The sequence below is a fragment of the Lucilia cuprina genome, chromosome 2 (assembly GCF_022045245.1).
Source record: "Lucilia cuprina isolate Lc7/37 chromosome 2, ASM2204524v1, whole genome shotgun sequence".
NCBI lineage: Eukaryota > Metazoa > Arthropoda > Insecta > Diptera > Calliphoridae > Lucilia > Lucilia cuprina.
In genome coordinates this window covers 31,057,456-31,079,647 of record NC_060950.1, presented here as the reverse complement: position 1 = coordinate 31,079,647, position 22,192 = coordinate 31,057,456, and the positions used below count along the sequence as shown (strand labels likewise).

The 22,192-nt window shown below is 29.1% G+C and overlaps 2 protein-coding genes across 4 annotated transcripts in view; one reads left to right on the top strand and one right to left on the bottom strand.

Moving 5' to 3' along the window:
• Positions 1-1,667: 1,667 nt before the first annotated feature.
• Positions 1,668-3,592, bottom strand: LOC111675525 (cryptochrome-2). 2 transcript variants are annotated; one of them, XM_046956658.1, is made up of 3 exons: positions 2,835-3,592; positions 2,278-2,777; positions 1,913-2,210 (listed from the first exon to the last, which is right to left on the bottom strand). In XM_046956658.1, the coding sequence occupies exons 1-3, from the start codon at positions 3,493-3,495 to the stop codon at positions 2,058-2,060; spliced, it is 1,314 nt and encodes a 437-aa protein (XP_046812614.1). In that variant the 5' UTR covers positions 3,496-3,592; the 3' UTR covers positions 1,913-2,057. The 2 variants fall into 2 exon arrangements, with proteins under 2 accessions (XP_046812613.1, XP_046812614.1); XM_046956657.1 differs by having other exon boundaries at positions 1,668-2,777; positions 2,835-3,590.
• A 361-nt stretch (positions 3,593-3,953) lies between these two features.
• The window catches only part of LOC111675524 (SUN domain-containing ossification factor), a 71,535-nt gene continuing 53,296 nt past the window's right edge, over positions 3,954-22,192 (top strand). For both annotated transcript variants that reach the window (XM_023436299.2, XM_023436298.2), the window contains exons 1-2: positions 3,954-4,435; positions 6,191-6,892. In XM_023436299.2, the coding sequence (XP_023292067.2) occupies positions 4,377-4,435; positions 6,191-6,892 (761 nt within the window). In that variant the 5' untranslated portion in view covers positions 3,954-4,376. The remainder of the gene's footprint in view (positions 4,436-6,190; positions 6,893-22,192) is intronic.

Sequence of the window (22,192 nt, the reverse complement as noted above, 5' to 3'; positions counted from 1 at the left end):
CGATAAACATTAAAATAATAAACATTAAAACGTGGCTTATTTTTATTCATTCCCGTACTAAATGTTTAATGTATTTTGTGGTTTTTGCTATTAACACTGACTATTTTTGACAAAATCTGAGTAGTACGGGATAAGATATACATGTCGTAAATCAAATTTTGCATAATAAAATAAAATGTCTGATTCTGTACTACACAATTTCCATTTATATTTCAGAATTTTCAAATTATGTTTCAAAAATTTCTAATTATATTTTAGAAATTTCCAATTACATATCAGAAAATTCCAATTATATTTCAGAATTGTTTTTAATATTTCAAAAATTTCTAATTATATTTCATAAATGTCCACTTATATTTTAGAAATTTCCATTAATATTTCAGAAATTTTTAATTATATTTCAGAAATTTCTAATTATATATCAGAAAATTCTAATTGTATTTCAGAATTGTTTTTTATATTTCAGAAACTTTCAATTATGTTTCAGAAATTTCTAATTATATTTCAGAAATTTCCAATTATCTTTCAGAAATTTCTAATTATAATTCAGAAATTTCTAATTATATATCAGAAAATTCTAATTATATATCAGAAGTTTCCAATTGTATTTCAGAATTTTAAAATTTCAATTGTTCACACTGGCAAACTTTTGTTAAGAAACTTTTGATTTTGTGTGTGAGAGAAAGAGATGGTTGATATTTCTTTCTCCTTCTCTCACACACAAAAATCAAAAGTTTCCCAAAAAAGTTTCCTAGTGTGAACCAGATCTTATAGTTACGAGCACTAAAGCCATTTTATGAAGGGGACCTTATATGGGGGTAGAATCAATAGGATAATAATCCTTTAAATATTTTTTAGAGAGATTTTAGTTTTCACTAAACATGTTTATGACAATTTCATTGATATACAAAAATTTTAAGACAAATTATAAACTTTAAAGCAATTTTCTGAATGGAATACTATGTGAGGGATTAAAATAAATTAAAATAAAATTTTGCAGAGAGACGAAAACTTGCTTACGTCGAATTTAATTGCACTAATATTAACAATTGTTATCATTTTGAAGCAACTTATGAGCGTTATAGGCGTTTTCTGAGAGGGACCTTATATGGGGAGTAGGGTTAATAATGGACCGGTTCTCATAAAATTTGCTACGGAGATTTAGGTTCATATAAATTCTCTTTATGTGGAATTTCATTGACATACTGATGGGGGGGAGGTGTTTGTGGCACTTGTATGGGGGCTATGCGAAAACATGGACAGATATGGAACATCTTTGATACCAAACAAACTGCATTAATAAAAAATATTTAGCTCCTTAGCTCTTCTCATTCGGACTCTATTGTGCTTTCAACAGACAGACAGACGGACATGGCCAGATCGTCTTAAAATTAAATAAGGACCCAGAATATATATACTTTGGTGAGTCTATGACCAATACTTCGATGTGTTACAAACGGAATTAAAGAAACAATATACCCCCATCTTTTTTGATGGTGAGTATAAACATTGTAAATATTAGCAGCCCAGACGAGTACGGAAACAGACATAAAATAACAGATAATTGAACATTTCATTTCAAAATTTTAACATCTTAAAAACTACCGAAGACCAGTGATTATTTTTATTCAATTAAAAATATAAATATAAAAAATACTCAACAAGAATAAGTTTTAGCTATTTATAAAGTATAAGGACTTCATTTTATAAAAAAAAGAAATTTTCAATAAATTTGAAATAACTTGCTTAACTACACATGACCCATTTTCCCTGATATATAAAAATTATACAATATTCGAAATAAATAAAATATTTACCTTAATTTTTCTTTCTTTTCTTAGGAGCCGATGTAGTTGAAGTTGTTTTATTCGATTTTCTTTTACCCACTTGCTCCTCACTATTCTCATCATCATCTTCCGGTTTGCCCGTTTTAACTTCTCGATTTACTTTATAGGCTGCAGTCATGCGTTTAATATTCTCTTTGTGTACAATATCATGATTTACAATACGATGTGGATAGTCAGTACCCAAAATACAATCATATTTACGCTGGTCAGCTAATGAAACCTTCCAGGGTTCATAAATAGCACCGGCTGGATATTTGGCCAACTCAGGTATATATTTACGTATGTATGAACCAGTGGGATCAGTTTTCTTGCCAAATGCCACCGGACTATAAACTCGAAAATATTGATGAAAGAAAGCAGAAGCTGAAAGCCACATCCAATTACCGGCATTAAGAGCCCAATCTTGATCGAGTAAAAGTTCTTCAAATACCTTTTGACCCTCTTCCCAAGAGATCCAAAGATCACCGCGTGTCAGAAAACAAGCCACAGCATGTCGGGCTAAATGATGTATCCAACCTTCTTGTCTTAGTTGACGCATAATGGCATCTATAAAGGGATAACCAGTGCGAGCAAATGTCCAAGCTTCCAAGTGCTTATCATTAGTTTGCCAGGGTATTTGTAGACAAAAGGAATTGCCCATCATACGATCAAAATTTGGCTCATAAGCAGCAGCTGTGTAATAAAATTCACGCCACATTAACTGTCCCATTAGGGAAACTGGCGGTTTGGAATGTTTGGGTTGTCGTTTTAAAATTGCATTTAATTGCTGATAGAAAAGCCGTGAACTTAAACAGCCAAATTTTAAATAAGGACTTAATACTGTAGTGCTGGGCTCTAAGGAATTTGGATAGGTTTTAGGTTTCTCAAATGCAGCCACCCAAGATTCATCAGCCATGGAGGCGGTTAAACGTTTTAAGGCCTCTGTTTCACCTGTAAATAAAAAACAGATTTAATACAAATATTACTTCAAAGTTTTAGATAATAAACCTCCTGGAAATTTTAAGGGTCCTAAATCTTCCAGCTTTTTTACTAAATCCTTTAAAGTAGGCACGTCATAACAATTTTCATCTTTAAGCTCCCAGGTATCTTTTGCAGGCAAGGAACATGTTAATTTTATTGGTTTGTCCTCTGGTAAAGGCACTTTTATTTTTTCTACCAGGGACAAAAATTTCTGATATGTAAGGGGAGCTTTGCCCTGATTCTTTTGTATCACAACGTGAGGATTATAAACTGTATGGGAACAGTAGGTTGATACTTGTACCTTAAATTGTTTAGCTAATTCTTGAATTTCTTTATCGCGTTTAAGACTATAAGGTTCTATGTCTTCTTCAAATGTTAAAAGCTCTGTTTGCCATTCCTCAAAAAGGCGGGGAAAGACATTTTTAGGATTTCCTCTAACAACATAAAGTCGGGAGTTTAAAGTAATCAGCTGTTGATGCAAATCTTCCAGAGACTGTTGCAGAAAACGCCAGCGATTTGCTCCCACTCTTAACCACTCTATTATACCAGGATCCAGTATGAATATTGGACGTACACAATATTTGTCCGGCTGCTGTTGAGCCTTGTCAAAAACTGTCTTTAAAGCGGGATTATCATGCACCCGCAAGCCTTTGCGGAACCAATGAATCAAGGTACGTTTCTCGGACATAATTTATCTAACGTTACTTTTAAAAGTATTTTTAAAAATTTATGAGAATTTGCCAAATAAGTCCGAAAAAAAACAAACCAAAACAGCTGTTTTGTTTGATTGGATGTGTTTAGTAAGCAATATAGCGCCAATTCTATGCTAATGAAACACCGTTTACAGTGCTCGAAATTGATAAAAGACACCCGCACTTTGACATGTAGTTTTTTAATAAAATTAAACAATACTTCTTATGTTACAAATTAATCTAAATAATGTTACATTAATCGTCTTTATTTAAACAAAATATATGGATATTTACATATTTTTCCAGTTTTATTTTCATATATTTTATATTATTTAAGATATACGTTTATCAACACTGTTTACTTTCTTGTATTTTTGTTTACCATTTAAATTACACGTAGGTTTACTCTCTGCAATTGTCAGAATTTTTGACATTTATATTTTTTTTAGAGAATTTTTTCCTTTATTTTAGTTGTTTTTGCGCGACCGAGGAAATCTAACACGTTCATATTAGTCCACACACAAATTGCTATAAAAAATCGAAAATAATTAAAAAAATATATAAGAAATAATATTTAAAATATTTTGCTTTTAACAAATCAATTAATGTGCCTAAAGAAATGTAAAAAATAATAAAAAAAATAAAAAAGAAAATAAGTGATTTTTCCATTCGTATTACTAGAAAAGAAATATGGAGTGAAAGCAGAAATGCCAACAAGAGTGAGAGAGTAAAAAAAAGTGCCAAAAAGTGTATGAGAAAAAAATTTGCAATGAGCTGAAAGAAAAAAAGAATTAATTGCAATAACAAAAATATTTAATTAATAAATGTTGTCGGTTTAATAGTGTGTGTAAAGTTTATAGTTTTTTCTTTAAATAAAATGCGTTTAAATTTACATTTGACTCATTGGAGTTTGCTGTTTATAACATTAATTTCGAGGTAAATGTCTACGATGATAAAATAGAAAAATAAAGAACAACAACAAAAAACAGACTATGCAAAAATAATGTTGTTGGAGCTCAGGGATGGAAATGTTTTTGTCAATGCAATTTTTAAATACATTTTAGAATTTTTAATAGGATTAAGTTAAAATGTTTCCTCTTTGTGATTTGTGATATGTTGGCGTTTTTCGATATTTAAACGATGTTCCAAATCTATTCGACTTTTTTCCACTTCTTTATATACTACTATATACGATTTATCGAACTTTATGTTTCCTTATGGGAAACAAAAAGTGGACTTTCTGAATGATAGCAATTTACCAAAGGAATATTTTTTTGAATTATTTCGATTACATAGTTCGACATTGGTAGTATCGATTATTTCGACAAAATTCGATTGTTGGAAGGAGGATTTATAAATCCAGATTGTTCAAAGTCGATATATGTATATAACCTAGAGTATTCAATTACTCGGGTTTTTGTTTTATTCGGTTTATTCGACAAATAATTATTTAGCGTTAGCCGGTTAATAATAGGATAATTAAAAATTAATCTGTTATTTGGACAAAAGGAAACTAGGTTTTCTATTGCTTTTTACAATAATTTTCTTCATATTACACCCCGTAATAATTTTAAAAAAAGCTTTCAAATATGGAAAAGTTGATAAGCATGTGAAAATAGATTACACTTATAGCAATTCTGCGTACTCCGATTTTTATGTCCTTATAAAAGGATTTCAAAGTTTAAAGGACTACAAACAAATATTTAAAATATTTATATATATTTTATAATACTAATATTGGTGTCAAATGGAAGCTGGTAATCTGTACATTCTATCCATATATATTATTTACCTGTCTCACTTAGAAAAAAAAAGAAAAATAAATTAAATTTAATAAGGTTTTATTTTCGACACAAAAGCTTTTAACTACTTTTTTGTGACAAATTTTCTTTAAGATTTCCAATTCTATCTTGATGATTTAAAATAAATTATATTATTTCGAAGCAGAGGAACTCACCTTCATTTGAAATTAATATTAATTCCAACTTTTTAATATAAATTTGGAATTCATCTTTTGAAATCGGTTGTTTTTTAAGCTTTAAAGTCCTTTAAAGAGCCAATTATGAAAAACTGAGTACACAGAGTTAATACTAATGGTCCACAGTTTCCTGTAAGCATTGATTTTTTCATGTTTGAAAATAACTTTTTCACGGTTTATAAACAAAATTATGATTTTCACTTCTTTCACTTTAATTCTATGTTTAGTTCTTCTCAAATATTATAAACCATTCCTGTTTCCATGATTTCTTTTCAAAAATCATCAAATAAATTTTCTCTATTTTAGAAAAATTATTAAGAAATTAAGAAGAGAAGAAAATTTATAATAAAAATATTCAATTATGTAGAAAATATATAGTAATTTTACTGCTAAATAGTGAGTTTTTCTTAAACGGTTAATTGATAGAAATTATTGGGATTATTCGTTATTTGAAAGTTGGCAATTTTCATTTATTCGAACGATTAATCGTAAAAAATTAATCGATTAACCGATCGATGATTAATCGTTTGAATACTCTAATAAAACCATATGTATTTTGTTACATATATTTTTTAGTCTAATAATTAATTTTCCATCCCTGTGTTTTTTTTTTTACTTTATTTCTCTCTCTCATAAGTAAACTCTTTCATTAATTGTCATTATATTATGTTGTTGTTGTGTGTATTTTTTACTATGTATTTCTTGTATTGCAGTTGCTTCCTGTTTTATGTGGTTGCCTCTGAGAATGCAAAATATGTAACAACAAAACATCTAAAAGACGACTCCGAGCCGTCCAATATCCACAATCCTACCCCTCTAAATTTGGAAACGTCATCAGCAGAAACGCAAGACTCCGCAAAAACAGAATCATATAAAGAAGTCGGCCAGCAAAATGCAGCTGTTAATGCAGCAGGTGTTGAAATAAAACATGATAAAAATTCTCTAAACGAGGACAAAAATGATAAAATTTTACCCAATTATAAAAAAGTTAAAAAATTGATATTAGAACAACAACCCACACCTTTAAAACGTGATAACATTGATACTCCTATAACTTCTGAAGCCCGGGTAGAAGTCAACATTATATCTTCACCAGCTGAAGAAAATAGTTTTAAAAATTCGGAAACAAATAATGATAATGATAAAATAAACAAAAAGTCTAGTGATAGTGTTTTAATTGATGATGTTATTAAAAATAATGATATAAATAGTAATAGTGTAGAAAATAAAAATCTATTCAATACAATTGATATAGATTCCGCAAATGTTAAAGCAAATAATGAAATTCATTCATCAATTGAGGAGCCAATTGAACAAAATTCACCACAACAAGTGCCTGACGTGGAAGAGACAGCTGAAAGGGGTACAATAGTACAGCAACACGTACAAGATGACAATGCTGATATGGCAAATGGGTAAGTTTATGACCAACTGTGAGATAGATTAGTTGTTTAAGCATGATGATAGTCATTTAATTTTAGCGATAACATGATGATGATAACTATATACTAAGCTATGATAGGTACATACTATAAAAATAACATTTGTAAATTACTTGGCGAATTATAATAAAAGTGATTTTATAGTTTAATATGTATTTGTTTAGAAATTAAACAGATATTTTTTAAAATAATTTTTAATATCTAATAAGTTAAGAATTTTTATAAATTATTATTTTTTCCAGATAGCGTGAAGAAATATTTTGCAAATAGCGTGATTATCACGCTTATAATAATATAACAATCGGCTAAACACAGAAATAAATATTAAAATTTGTTTTAGAGCTTTAATTGGATTCTGAATTATTTAAGAGTTCAAATACTTGTAATTAGAAATATACATATTTTTAAAAAAAATCTTTTATAATTCATAATTTAATGCTACAAAAACTCATCAAATGTGTTTGTACTCTATAAATAGTACAAAGTCTATTGACCGTATTTAATTAACAAAAGTATGTTTTTATTAAAATATTTTATCAACAAAATAAATTTTATCATAATGCACTCGAATACTGTGAACTTAGGCACCATTAGTTACTTTGGTTAATCGACTCCAAAAATGTAGCTATTTTTCAATTATTTCATCATTTTAATAATGAATAATTAATTGTTTAAAATTAGAAATAAAATGATTATTTTAACAATGATTTTCAAAAAGAAGTTGTCATACTTTTGTAAAAACATTCATTGAGTAAAAAAAAGTTTTATACAAAAATTGTAACTGTTTAAATCGTTCAGATATTTAACAATATTTTTTAATAATTAGACAAGGCTGATAATATTAAATATAGTCTGGCCAGTAGCATTTTTTGTACATGGATGTCCGGTCCATGTACAAGCACTTTGTTGAAGTACTCAAGCTATTTAATCTCTTGCCATAGCAGCCCCGTTGCGGAATGACGGGCCGCATCTGCAATTAATCCGCAAAACAATCACTGGTCTAAAGTCAATAGAAGGGGGTCACGAGTCCCAACGTCAGGTGAAATCAATCTTCCTTAATGATGTCATGAAAGAATTGCATTATTAAAAATGCAATCTCCATCATCTAATGACCTATTCCAGTGCATTCCTTAACCTCTTTAAGCCCGCGCAACCACACTGCTGAGATGGTTCTGTTGTTTTGGCAACAGCACCTAGAGACATATTTGGTAGTCCGAAATACCCAACAAAATGGATCAGAATCCCTCTTTTATGAACCGATCAATGTAACAAAGTAAGTAGGAATTTCTAAAGTCAATTAATTCCAATAATTGCCCCGACAAATAGTCGCGCAGCATTATCAATATATGCTGTTGAGATGGCAACAGCACCGAAGAACATCCCCGAAGCGTAAAAAGTCATACTAAATCAGTACTAATCTCCAATATATGGAGACTTTCCCGATCTTTCACCAATTTTAGCATCAGTTCCATTCCCATGATTATAAAGATAGCAACTGGCCACCCTTAGTGCTAGATTATATGGTGCTCTGGTTAGACCTCATGCCAAATCATTCCGAGGCGAAGCCAAGGATACATTTGACATCACCAGTTTATGGTCCCGGCAGACTAGAGGTATTGGTAGAACCTCTTTACCCGGGGATTGCAATACTCCATGATGGAGATTTCATCATGGAAACATGCCCCCAGGGGACAACTATACATATAATAAACACTCTAGGCTTTCCAGAGTTGAGTCTATAGTCTCTCCAAAGTAAAGAATAAAATATGTCCGACTTTCTTCTACAGACTCTCCAGTCTGTAGAAGAGAGCTGCTTCTACAGACTGGAGAGTGATTTTCTGATTATTCCTAAGAATTAAATATTGTTTGCTGTAAACAATTAAACAAAAGCTTTTACGCGTTCAATTAGGAGGCGTTTTTTTTTTTTTTTTGTATAACAGCTAAAAAGTTTATAAAATATAAAAATAATACAAAATAAATCCAACATTATTATCAAACAAAACAAAACCTTTATAAAAATATTTGTGAATTAAACCAAATCCCTCCCAACTTTTAGGTTTATATATTTACATATCACAAATCTTCTAATAACTAGTTTATATTTCTATAAAAAAACATATAATTTATAACTATATTTTCCTTTCTATTTTTGAAAAATCATTGATGCTTAAGTTTGCGACAAAATAATTGATTTTTATATTCAATGGATATGTTTAGTTTTTTGTTTTTATTTGTCTTGAATATATGTATGTTTATATTTTGTATTTATGTATTTGCGAGCAATATTGTTAAACATTGTTTGCATAATTTTGCCAACTAATAAATTATTGGATAAATACGTTGGAGTTTGTTGGAGAGCGAGTCAACTATTATTAGTTGGCAGTTGTTGTAAGTTGGGAGATTTAACCAGAAGGCATAATTGTCATAAACAATCCTACAGCGCCAGTCCGTGCGCTAGTGTCAGTCGTCATCAGTGTAGTTGTTGTATTTATTTTCAACCTACATAAAGGCCATGTCAAAACTCAACATAATTATTTTCAATACAATTTCACTCAATGAAAAATGTTTTTCCAAGGATCTGCCTTTAAGAAAAGTGCGTTGGTGTGTCAGCAGCAACAGCGGCGGCGGCGGCGGTTTCGCTTTTTAAACAACAAATTTTTATATTTATTGTGTTTAACCAGCGACAACAACAACTGTCTAACTATTTTCTTTTTAACAATGAATTTTAAAACGAAAAACTAAATATTAAAAAAAAAGATTGAGAAAAAAGCTCAAGCGAGGAAAAAAGAAATATTTATATTAAAAACCGCGCCACCTTGCCAGCATAGAAAATTGGAAAGTAAAAAAGTCTAATAAAAATCACACGCTTTAGTAAAGGTGGCGTAGGTTGATCTCATATAATCATAACACTATATACTGCTTTAGTGATCCCCGTGGTAGTATCTAAACATAAACCTGACCCACACCAATGATGTGCTAATATTGTTGCAGTTTGTTAGATTTTTTGTATTTTTGTTTAAAAATTTCTTGGCTCATTTTGCATTTGCTTTAGGTTATTGCGCAAAATGGCAACAACTACAAAATAACAGCTACAAAATTATACAAATTTAACATAAATTTCAATTATTTATTGAATTTAAATCTTAAAGAGATTTTACAAAACAACAACAACAAACAAATATGAAAAACATGCAATTTTTCTTTGTATCAACAGATATATTTTTTATTTGAGTTTTGCCGATTTTTTTCTTTATTTCTTAAATTCGGTAAGCATTATTAACGACGAATTCAGATAAAAATGTTTATCCATCTAGTCCAGACTATAGACTATTCTATAGTCCAGACTATAGACTATTCTATAGTCCAGACTATAGACTATTCTATAGTCCAGACTATAGACTATTGTATAGTCCCTACTATAGACTATACTATAGTCCAGACTATAGACTATTCTATAATCCAGGCTATAAACTATTCTATAGTCCAGACTATAGACTATTCTATAGTCATGACTATAGACTATTCCATAGTCAAGACTATAGACTATTCCATAGTCCAGACTAATGACTATTCTATAGTCCAGAATATAGACAATTCAATAGTCCAGACTACAGACTATTTTATACGCTACTCCAGACTATAGACTATTTTATAGTTCATACTATAGGCAATTCTCTATTTCAGCCTATAATCTACATTCCAGACTAAAACATCGCACAGACTATGGACTCATCAAGTTCGGGCAACAGATTAATCAATGAACGAGCCTGTAGTCTTATCTATAGTCCAACTTAGAAATATAATCTTATCTTCCAATCTAAACTATTGTCCAGCCTATAGCCTATTCAATAGTCCAGACTATAGAGTATTCTATAGTACAGACTATAGACTATTCTATAGTCCAGACTATAGACTAATCTATAGTCCAGACTATATACTATTCTATAGTCCAGACTATAGACTATTCTATAGTCCAGACTATAGACTATTCTATTTTTAAGCATTATAACTACGAATACTATAGACTATTCTATAGTCCAGACTATAGACTATTCTATAGTCCAGACTATAGACTATTCTATAGTCCATACTATAGACTATTCTATAGTCCAGACTATAGACTATTCTATAGTCCAGACTATAGACTATTCTATAGTCCAGACTATAGACTATTCTATAGTCCAGACTATAGGCTATTCTATAGTCCAGACTATAGACTATTCTATATTCCAGGCTATAATCTAATCTACATTCGAGACTAATACATCGCACAGACTATGGACTCATCATAGTTCGGGCAACAGATTAATCAATGAACGAGCCTGTAGTCTTATCTATAGTCTAACTTAGAAACATATTTGTTGAAATATTCCTTTTTACAATCCACCATATTCGGTCGTCTTTTTCTTCCAATATTATTGTATTTGTTGTTTTCTTTTGTTTTTATTTTATCTTAGCAGCATTACGTTTTATTCATTTATTAAACCCATTCATTTATTAAAAGACTATTCTATAGTCTGGACTATAGACCGTTCTATAGTCCAGACTATAGACTATTCTATAGTCCAGACTATAGACTGTTCTAAAGTCCAGACTATAGACTATTCTAAAGTCCAGATTATAGACTATTCTATAGTCCAGACTATAGACTATTTTTTAGTCCAGACTACAGACTATTCTATATTCCAGGCTATAATCTAATCTACATTCCCGACTAATACATCGCACAGACTATGGACTCATCATAGTTCGTGCAACAAATTATTCAATGAACGAGCCTGTAGTCTTATCTGTAGTCCAACTTAGAAACATATTTGTTTAAATATTCCTTTTTACAATCCACCATATTCGGTCGTCTTTTTCTTCCAATATTATTGTATTTGTTGTTTTTTTTTTTTTTTTGTTTTAATTTTATCTTAGCAGCATTACGTTTTATTCATTTATTAAACCCTTAAGCCACCCATAAAGTGTTATTTGTACGTCTCTCTGTCCGTATGTCTGTCTGCCAATCTATTGGTTTCATCTGTCTGTATATTTGAAAAAAAAATACAGTGTGTTTTGTCTAATATTTTCTTCTCTCTTTCAATTAAATAAACGTACATATTTATGAAAATATATTTTAAGGAGGGAAAAATCACTTTTGATCTCATTGTCATGGGAAATGTCATGATCCAAAGACATTATTTAATGTGTGGTATGACTTTAGCAAAAAAAAAAATGCTGTAAATACGAAAAACGTAAAAAAATGAATATTTATTATAAAATTAATTCATTTTTTGCATGACGCAAAAGAAAAACAGATATTGATACAAATTAGGAAATTAAGCTGATGAAAAATTAAAATGCAAAACCGGTAGTCTAATAGAAAAATGTTGAAATGTTTAAGAGTTTGAAGGCGAAAAAAAAAACTAATTTATATTAAGAGGTGAGGTGCTTTTAACAGGAAAAGTTGAAGTACCTGTTAATGTCACTTGAAGGATATAAAAGAAAATGTGTTCTGGAAACTATTTGCCATTTCCAAAGGTTCTTTTACTTTACTCGAATACATTTCGCATTTTACTTGAATAAAGCTTTTTACAAACTTTACAAACTTTAATTGTTTTATAACTCAATAACCTTAATAAATAGATTTTTGTCAATTCGATTTACTAAAATGACCTTTAGTTTTACTTCAACACCTGTATGATATTTTCATGTTTAACAATTATTTTATATATTTTATAATTTTATATTATTTTATAACATTAAAGTTTTATTTGGAACAAAATAGTGTGACAAAAGGAATTTTCTTCTTCTACTACAATGTAATATTTACTTAAAATATTTTTCGCGGTCTTTAACATTTTATTACAATTCTATCAAAGTCATAAACACAACAGCAAATTTATAAAACCATTTAGGTTTTTGTTTATACATATTATAATTTTCTTTTGCTCCATAGCCTTTTATTGTTTAGAATTTATATTTTTGACAAAACCACACGTGCCTTTAATTAACAAATTGTTATTGTTGTAAGAAATTCTATTTTTAAGTATTATAACTACGAATATTTTAGTTTGTGTTTTTGTTGTTTAACTTAAGTATTTGAAAAAATATATAAATATATTGTATCTTTTTTTGTCGCTAAACCAACTACAACTACATCCGCTGATTTTGTTTAAGAAAAAATCTAAAGATTTGTTTTAAACTATTTTCTAGCATTATAATTGCTATTGTTGGTTTTATATCAGGGTTGGAAAATTTTGTGTTGTCAAAGATTTTTTACAGTTTAATAAGCAAAGGAATTTATACCCAATCCAATTTTAAGACGTATCCTTATTAAAATATTTTTCAGGTTTGAACGAACCAATTTTCTTTCGCTACTTTTTTTTTGCGAAAAATCGACTAAAAACGTTAACTTGTTTAGATTTTCTTGTAATATATTGATATTAACATAAATATCAGAATAATTGTTGAACGAATCCTTGGATGTGGGTGGGTCAATTATAGACCTACAGACTAATTTATAGGCCAGACTTTAAACTAATCTATATCCACTTTATATTAATCTAGAGCCAGTCTATAGACAAATCTCTAGCCAGACAATAGACTAATCTGCAATTCAGTCTATAGTTACACTACAGATTTATAAATAGTCCAGACTTTTGACTTATCTATAGTACAGACTAATCTATAGGCCCAACTATAAACTAATTTATAATTCAGATTATAGACTATTCTATAATTCAGACTATAGACTTATATATAGTCCATACTAAAGACTAATCTGTAGTTTAGACTACAGACAATAGACAACTCTATAGTCCAAATTATATACTAATATATATTCCTAATCTATATTTAATACTATAGACTAATCTATAATCAAGACTATGAACAATTCTGTATTCCGAACTATAGACTAATATGTAATTCAGGCAGTGTACTAAACTATAGTGCATATTATATATCCAGACTGAAAGACTAATTTATATTCCAGATTATAGATTAGAGTTTGGTCTATAAATGACATGGATTAATAACGTATTTCAAGTATCTACTCTACACATTACTTGGGATCTTTCTTGTAAAGCTTGGCTTTCCTCCACATTAAAACGATTGTATAGTAACAAATGACTTATATCTTATGAATTAAAGTACTTTTTTGCCTTTGTTTTCAGTAGCATTTCATAGTTTTTAAACTTCCATGCCTGAGACTATAAATGCTTCCTATCAGTACAACGCACTTGAACTGCCTTATACAAATTTATTCAACTTTAATCTTCTATTGTTTATTTAACTCTTGAAAATAAAAAATTTACGAAATACAGACTATTTAAGAAAACAAATTTCAATGATTAAAGTTTTTCAAAGTCAATGTCGTCGTGTCTCTTTTCTAAAGAATTATTAATTGGGATTTAATGTACACGCTTCAGTTTAAATTTAATTTAATGAAATTGTTGATTTGGAAATATTTTTTTGTTGATACAATAAACAAATTACAGCATGTCAAATAGATTAAAATGGGTGATTTTTTATGACAAATTATAAATAGAATTTGTTTTAAATTATGATTGATTGATTATTTTTTTAACAAAAATTATTAATGTTTTATTATTTTTCTTTTATTTTTTAATATCCTTTTAAATCAATTAATTTAAGTTTAAAGATTGTCGTATATATAAAAGTTACAAACTTTCATCGATAGCAATATCTTATGTTTACTTTATTCTTAATTATATCTTTAAATCAAATACATTACATATTTTAAAAAATATATTTTTTTACAACACCAATTCATGAAAAACAACCTTCCTAATTATAAAAATTTGCCCAAGACATTATTTACAAAAAGAAAGGAAGATCTCTGAAAAACTCATACATAATTTTCATTTTATAGGAAAAAACGTAAAATATTTCAAAATTAATGTTATGTTTATAATTGCAATTATGCCATCAATCATGTAGATTTTTGTATGACTTTAAATAAAATTAAACAAAACAAAAAATCAAGTAAATTTGCCAATAATTTTTTTATAGCACAAGTAAAAAATTAAACATTAAAAACTAACAATCTCTAAGAGTAGTTTTTTTTTTTTTGTCTGACGCATGAATAATAAATTACTTAGTCTCTACTATTAGTAGAGTATTAAGTGGAAGTTAAATAAGTTAATATAATTGTTGTTGGTCTATTTTTAAGGTAAATTGAAAGTAAATATTGAATAATATTTATTATTGTTAAATATTAAATGACCTTGAACTTAACAAAACGTAATAACAGAATGTTTAGAATAAAATCTAGCAAAAAACCACCGCGAGGTTTAAGTGATCTATGTATTTATTGGGAATGAAATAACGGCAAATTTAATAATGTAAAATATAAACAGATTTGAATACATTAACAATAAATATAAATTGTAAATGAATATTTAATTAGATAGATAGATAGATAGATAGATAGATAGATAGATAGATAGATAGATAGATAGATAGATAGATAGATAGATAGATAGATAGATAGATAGATAGATAGATAGATAGATAGATAGATAGATAGATAGATAGATAGATAGATAGATAGATAGATAGATAGATAGATAGATAGATAAATAAATAAATAAATAAATAAATAAATAAATAAATAAATAAATAAATAAATAAATAAATAAATAGATAGATAGATATATAGATATAGAGTTTTTTTATAAGAAACGTCTTGCAAAGATTTCTACTGCTCCCCGGGACTGTACAACCATTTATCTAAAGAGTAAAGGGATTTTATATGGACCAGTTACAAGTATCTATCGCTTGAAAACACACAACGACAGTTAATGATATCAGCATCTAAGATTTATATTTTCTTTCAAACTCGTGCAGTTATAAGCGGTTTAACGGAAAAAATCCTGGGATTGGTCCTGAAGCTGTGCAGGTCGATGTTAGTAAGAATTTTGTATCACGCTGGTAAATTAACTTACTTTTATAATCATCCTACAGTTAGATTATAAAAGTAACGCTAATTCCTAAAAAGGAATTAGCGCCCAATAGCAAGGGAAGTATTGTCAACTGTGAATATTTTGAACTATTTTGGTGACAGCAACATCTGCGATTCCTATTTACTCTTAGACCAAGATATTAGGGGAATGGAGCAATGAAGCAAAATATGAATGTTTCGCTCAATAGAGACCTAACAACAATCTCAAAATGGGATCCTGCTAACAGAGTTGATTCCAATGCTCGTAAGACACGATAATGTATTTTAAAGCATAAACGTTGCTTTATCTTTATTGATATCCTCTGTGAAATTGAAGTATTTCCTTAATCGGTGTAAAAAGATTTTTAAACCATCTGACACTCTTACTATTAAAATCTTTTATTAAAAAAAAAGTAGAATATAACTCTTTTGTATGGGCCGGTGCTATATAGTCTATTTGGGTACAGAATTGGGCATAGGTACTTCCTGGAGACAATATGTTTCCCAACTCAATTGGATCTCAATGTCAATGTGTTAGTGTTCTATCGATATTATAATGGAATATGTTCCTCTGAAATTAAGAACTCGTTCCCGATAGTCACAAGTCATTTTCGAGGAAAAAAAATTAATTAAAGTAATCGATTATCTACGGGATCCCACAAATAAATAAATGGAATTTCCACAAACACATCTCCCCATATGCACTCTCCTATTACCTATTTTCTTAGTTCCAACACAAAGCCTTGCATGGGTAGGTGTCAATCTCTAAAAGCTGCTCAAACAAAAAAAAAAAAAAAAAAAAAAAACATTATTTCCTTTCCTCCGAAGAAACAACTTCCTCAATTCAACAAAGATGTTATCTCAATCAACCATATGTATATCTTTTTTTCTGCTCTAATCTTCTAAATCATTTTTATTGCATTATCATAGATTTTAACAACAAAACAGTACAACAATATAATTAATGAATTAAAATTACACCTCAACACTTTCAATACTAACGATAAGTGCCAGTTTTATTGATTGGCATATATGCGCTTACATCTACTTAACAAATCTGCTTAAAAAAAACATGTATGAATTAGCTTACAACTACTCTAATTTGTTTTTCTATTTCATCTATCTCACATGTATGTACCAGGGTGGTTCCAGTTCATCCTCATTTACTTTACATATTTCCAATTTATTAAACACCCACATTAGTTGTAAAAAAATCAATCATTAATGCTTAAATTTGTATACAACTTATAAACTGCAAATATATTACAAAGTATATGGCGCGAAAAAAGCCAACAACTAAATAAAAATATTATTATAATATAAATTGTTCAGGTTACAGTAATGACTCAACTTATTATGGGGACATCATTTTTAACACTCAACTTTAATGTACTACACTCTGCTACTACAACGTTTCGTTTGAATTCGCCATTTATAAACTATATTCAATCACTAGCTATAGATAACTTATATGCAAATGTGACAGGGAATAAGTGAAACGAACTAAGACTAATGTGGATTTGAAATTAATATCTAATATTGTAATGTTGGTGTCTTTTAAAGGATTTCAGCGAGCTCAGCCAATCGTTACTGCATCTGAAAACTATCTCTCTGTTTTTTGATGCCGTAACGTCATCGTCCCCGATTTATTAATGCATTCTATTAAGTTAATATAAAACTGGGTTGAGTTCAAAACTAGTTTGACAATTTGAACAGAGAGTATAAAAAGTTATATTTTCTGCCTTTTAGTGAGAAATACTACTATGATCTGGAAGCCTTCTTCGCATGTAGACTATTTTTTCGCTGTGGTAAATCCTCTACTTATACGATCTATCCAGAAGTCATTTAAATCTTAAGGAACAGACTCTAAAGAACTTAAATTAGTACAAATGTTCTATATCGACAAATTATATTCGACAAGCATAAGATGATCTAAGATCTGAAAAGCTTCCGGTACGTTAGTTAAAAGTTTTCTAGTATGTAAGTCTCTGCATCGCGCGTTGGATAGGTGCGAATCAAACTGAAGACGCATGTAACTGACCTAATAGTGTTCAAGTTTTATTTCTTAAGATTTTTTAACTAATTCACAAAGTTCTGTGGAATCTGCGTTTCAATGTTTGCCTTGAACTTGAAGGGAAGCAGGTGGTGGTGAGAGAGATGTGCTCCAAACATTCCATTCTCAAATAAGTGATATTCTTTAGGGATGCGTGAACACTTTAATTCTACGTTGTAGAAACAGTAGTTGATGATCTTTGATATTCAATAATTTTTGATTACTTTTTCTTCATATTAGCAAAGAGAGTGAGAAACATCTTTCAATTCGAGAACTTAGTGGTCACATGAACAAGACTTTAAACTGGGTTTAAGCTGGGTGACAAATGAAGACTCTAAAGAACTTAAATTAGTACAATTGTTCTATATCGACAAATTCTATTTGACAAAAATAAGATGATCTAAGATCTGAAATGCTTCCGGTACGTTAGTTAATAGTTTTCTAGTGTGTCAGTTTGGATAGGTTTGAATCAAACTCTAGTGAAGATGCATGCAACTGTCCTGATAGTGTTCAAGGTTTGTTTCTTGGAATTTTAAAACTAACTCACAAAGTTCTATGGAATCTGCGTGTCAATGTTTATCAAATACTTGAAGGAAAGCAGATGATGAGGAGAGACGCTAAAACGCTGAAATTTGTGAAGAGGTAATAATGTATTACCGGTCGGTAAGATTGAAATTTGTAAGAGGAGAAATGATAAACAATTAGAAAGTTATTTAAACTGATCAGATTTATAGAAATAAAATGAAGGATACGATGGGGAAACTTCTGAGTAAACACTAAATGTCCTCAGTTGTATAAGACTAGATCAAGAAAGATCAGAGAGAGATAGATCAGATCAGAGAGAGATAGATCAGAGACTTCACATTTAGTACATTGAATAATTCTGGTAATGTAGCACTAGATTTTTGTAAGAGTTTTGAAAAATTTTGATTACAGATTAAATGAAATTTGCTATAAAAGAACATTTTAAGCAGCCATTACTTAAATATAACATCTTAACGATACAAATGAGACCCCAATTCTTGTGTAATTAAACCTACATGTATTCTAATAGTGTCTCTGTGATCACATATATAGCTTGCACAACTAAATCTTTTCCATTAGGTCATTGGAAACGTTGCATGCGAACAATGCTATCTACAATAGCAATTTTCTCTTCCTAAATAAATATTATTATTGGAATGCTTGAATATAACTTTAGCTTGTACCAACGATTATTTATCACTCTGTACATAAATGCATACATGTGGCATAATGTCCAGACATCCATCTTTTCAATTCATAGAAATATACAAATGTTAAATCGTTAACTAAATGAATATACATAATATATGCTCATTCATATGTAAGTATATAGATATGTAAGTATATTAATGTCTCCACTATAGCATGAGTTCCCAACGTATTATTTCTTTATGGATCCTTATACTAATTTTATATAGAAACAAATTAATACCAATAGGTTATATTTTTCATGTCAGAAGGCTATCCCCTAAAACGATCCCACAAATTCAGAAGATCAGCTGAATTTTGTTAAGGTATTGAATGTATTGATCTATTATGATCTGAGTTGACAGCAGTAACTATCAAAAAGTATATGATAACCCATGACTTCACAATTCAAAGGACTTCTTCAAAGTTATGTCTCAAACAGATCTGATTTGGTAACATAAAGTAATATTCCATCATTATGATAACATTTGTTTCATCGTGCAGAGCATTCTTTTCCTAGATGTTTAAATATAAGTTAAGCAAGAGTTTCATAGAGTAGGAATTGAAATTATTGATCGATTAAGATCACAGTTGCAAAAGAATTACTCCTCAGTTTCAAATCAAGAGTATCATCATATCGCAGTATTCAGAAGACTTCTGCATAAGCATCTGAAATAGTACTAAGGAGAGAATTTTAAATAGAACTTATTCAGAATTTTATACAGTAGACATTAAATTTATAGATATTTCGTCCTTCTTTAAACGATAATCATATGATATCGTCTGATATAAAAATTCAGAAGATTACTGCAAGGTCATCTCAATCAAATCTGTTTTATCAATATTGTATTGTATTGCATCATAGGGTCCTCGTTTCTTAGAACAGATTATTTTATTTTTTTTTTTTTGCTAGAAGTTAAGAGTAACGAAATACCGGAGAATCTCAATTTTTGAGGGTTTTAAGGATTAGCTTTAAAGTACCAGTTCACTATAGTACGAGCATTATTAAACCGTCCTTCTTTTTCCTTCCTTATTAAATCGTCCCTCAAAATGTAAACTAAGTTAAAATTATTTTTCAAAGTTGGAAATCGTCGCCCAAAAGTTGAACTAAGTTGAATTTTAAAATCCGGAGAATCTTCGTTTCTTTGTACCGATCGTTTTCTTGCTAGAAGTTATACAAGAATGACCGGTATTAGAGAAACGTCCACCAAAATCTTAACTAAGTTAAAAATGGCTCTTCTTTTTCAAAATAGGAAATCGTCACCCAAAAGTTGAACTAAGTTGAATTTTAAAATCTGGAGAATCTTCGTTTCTTAGTGCAGATCGTTTTCTTGCTAGAATTTATACAAGAATGACGGAAAGTACCGGCATTTGAGAATCGTCCACCAAAGTTTGAACTAAGTTAAAAATGGCTCTTTTTTTAAATAGAATAGAATGACGAAAGTACCCGAACTTGAGAATCTCAATTTTTAATGAACACTGTTTCGGGGTTTAACTTTAAAGTATGATCTAATGGCATCACTGAAAATTATCAAATAGTTTCGAAGAAAATAAAAAGTTCTTCTCTTACTACAAATATCATTTTTGCTAGAAGTTAAGATGTAGTGGCGGCGAGTGGTCCTGGTACTTGAGAATCTCTCTCAAACTAGACAAGGTTTTGAGGTAGGTTGTAAAGAACGAATAGGAAGGAAATTCGACTTTTACTACTAATATATTCGAAAACCCTTTAGAATATTTCTACGAATGCCTTTAACACTTGGGAACCATTGTACTAGAGGTATAAGATTGTATGTAAAAGTATTAATAAATGTGTTCATGTATATTTTAACTTTCAATTGTAAGTGATGTTAACGATTTTTTTCTATTTTCTGTTTTTTATTTGTGTGCAAAAGAGTTGCGCTTGATTTGAAATTGAAAGATGATTTTGACAGTCAAATTTATCACTACACTTTTAAATACATACATGGCATTTTCCTATATTTTCTTTTAGTTTTTTTGTTTTTTTTTTTTTTTTTTTTTTGCTTGTATTTAATCAAATGAAAATTGAAGTCTATAACTTTAACTACCATGTTAATTAAGAAATTTTAATAAGTAAAATAAAAAATCGTCATGTTACACATGTCTGGATAAGATTTTGTTACTTTTGAGTATTACACTTTCGCGTTTTATATTTTTTGTTGTTTATGTTATTGAGTGTGTATTTTCGGAGGATATTCGTAATTTAATTTGATGAACAAAGAGAGTTTGAAAAAAAAATATTTAAAGCTTTTATTTCTTTGTAGTTAATTTACACTTGTACATTTATGAATATTTTTTGTTTGTTTGTGTCAAAACTTTCACTTTTTTCGCTGTTTTTTTCTTAGAAACTTACAAAAAAAATCCTTAAAGTTTTTTGATACACACAATTTAACACTTTCCATCTGGAGAAGATGAAGAAATAAATAATAAAAATTTTTACAAAACAGAAATTATTACACAAAAATTACTTTCATGTGATATTTATTTATTTATTTGTTAGTTTGTTTTGTCTATTTGTATTGTATCTCTCACTCTTTTGTAACTACGACTATCCTTCACTGTGATCTTGTTTAAACGATTTGTTTCTTATTATCACCAAATTAAATGATTATGATCTTAACTTGGTTAAATGATGATTAGTTTAATGCACATGTTGTTGTAGTTGCTTTTTAAATTGTAATGCATTTTCAGCTGCTACAGTGTGTGGTTAAAATGTGAATATATTCGATATTTGGAAAAAAATAGACAAGATCAGGGGTGTCTTTAAAATTTTGTATGAATATGTATAAAGATCAATAATCCTTATGTCTAACTTTAAAAGTGACTTTCTACATGATTTTTACTAGATGGACTTGATCGGCAAATAATTACAGGATCAAGTATAAGTAGAATTACATTATTATTAGAATTACATTATTATTTCCTTGGTAAAAAAAAAACTAATTTACGATCAGTTAAGGACCTTTTGCACGAGGATATTTTACCTAAAGTCTAATAAGAAAGAACAATAAAATTCAATCTGTATAGTAGAAAAGAGAAC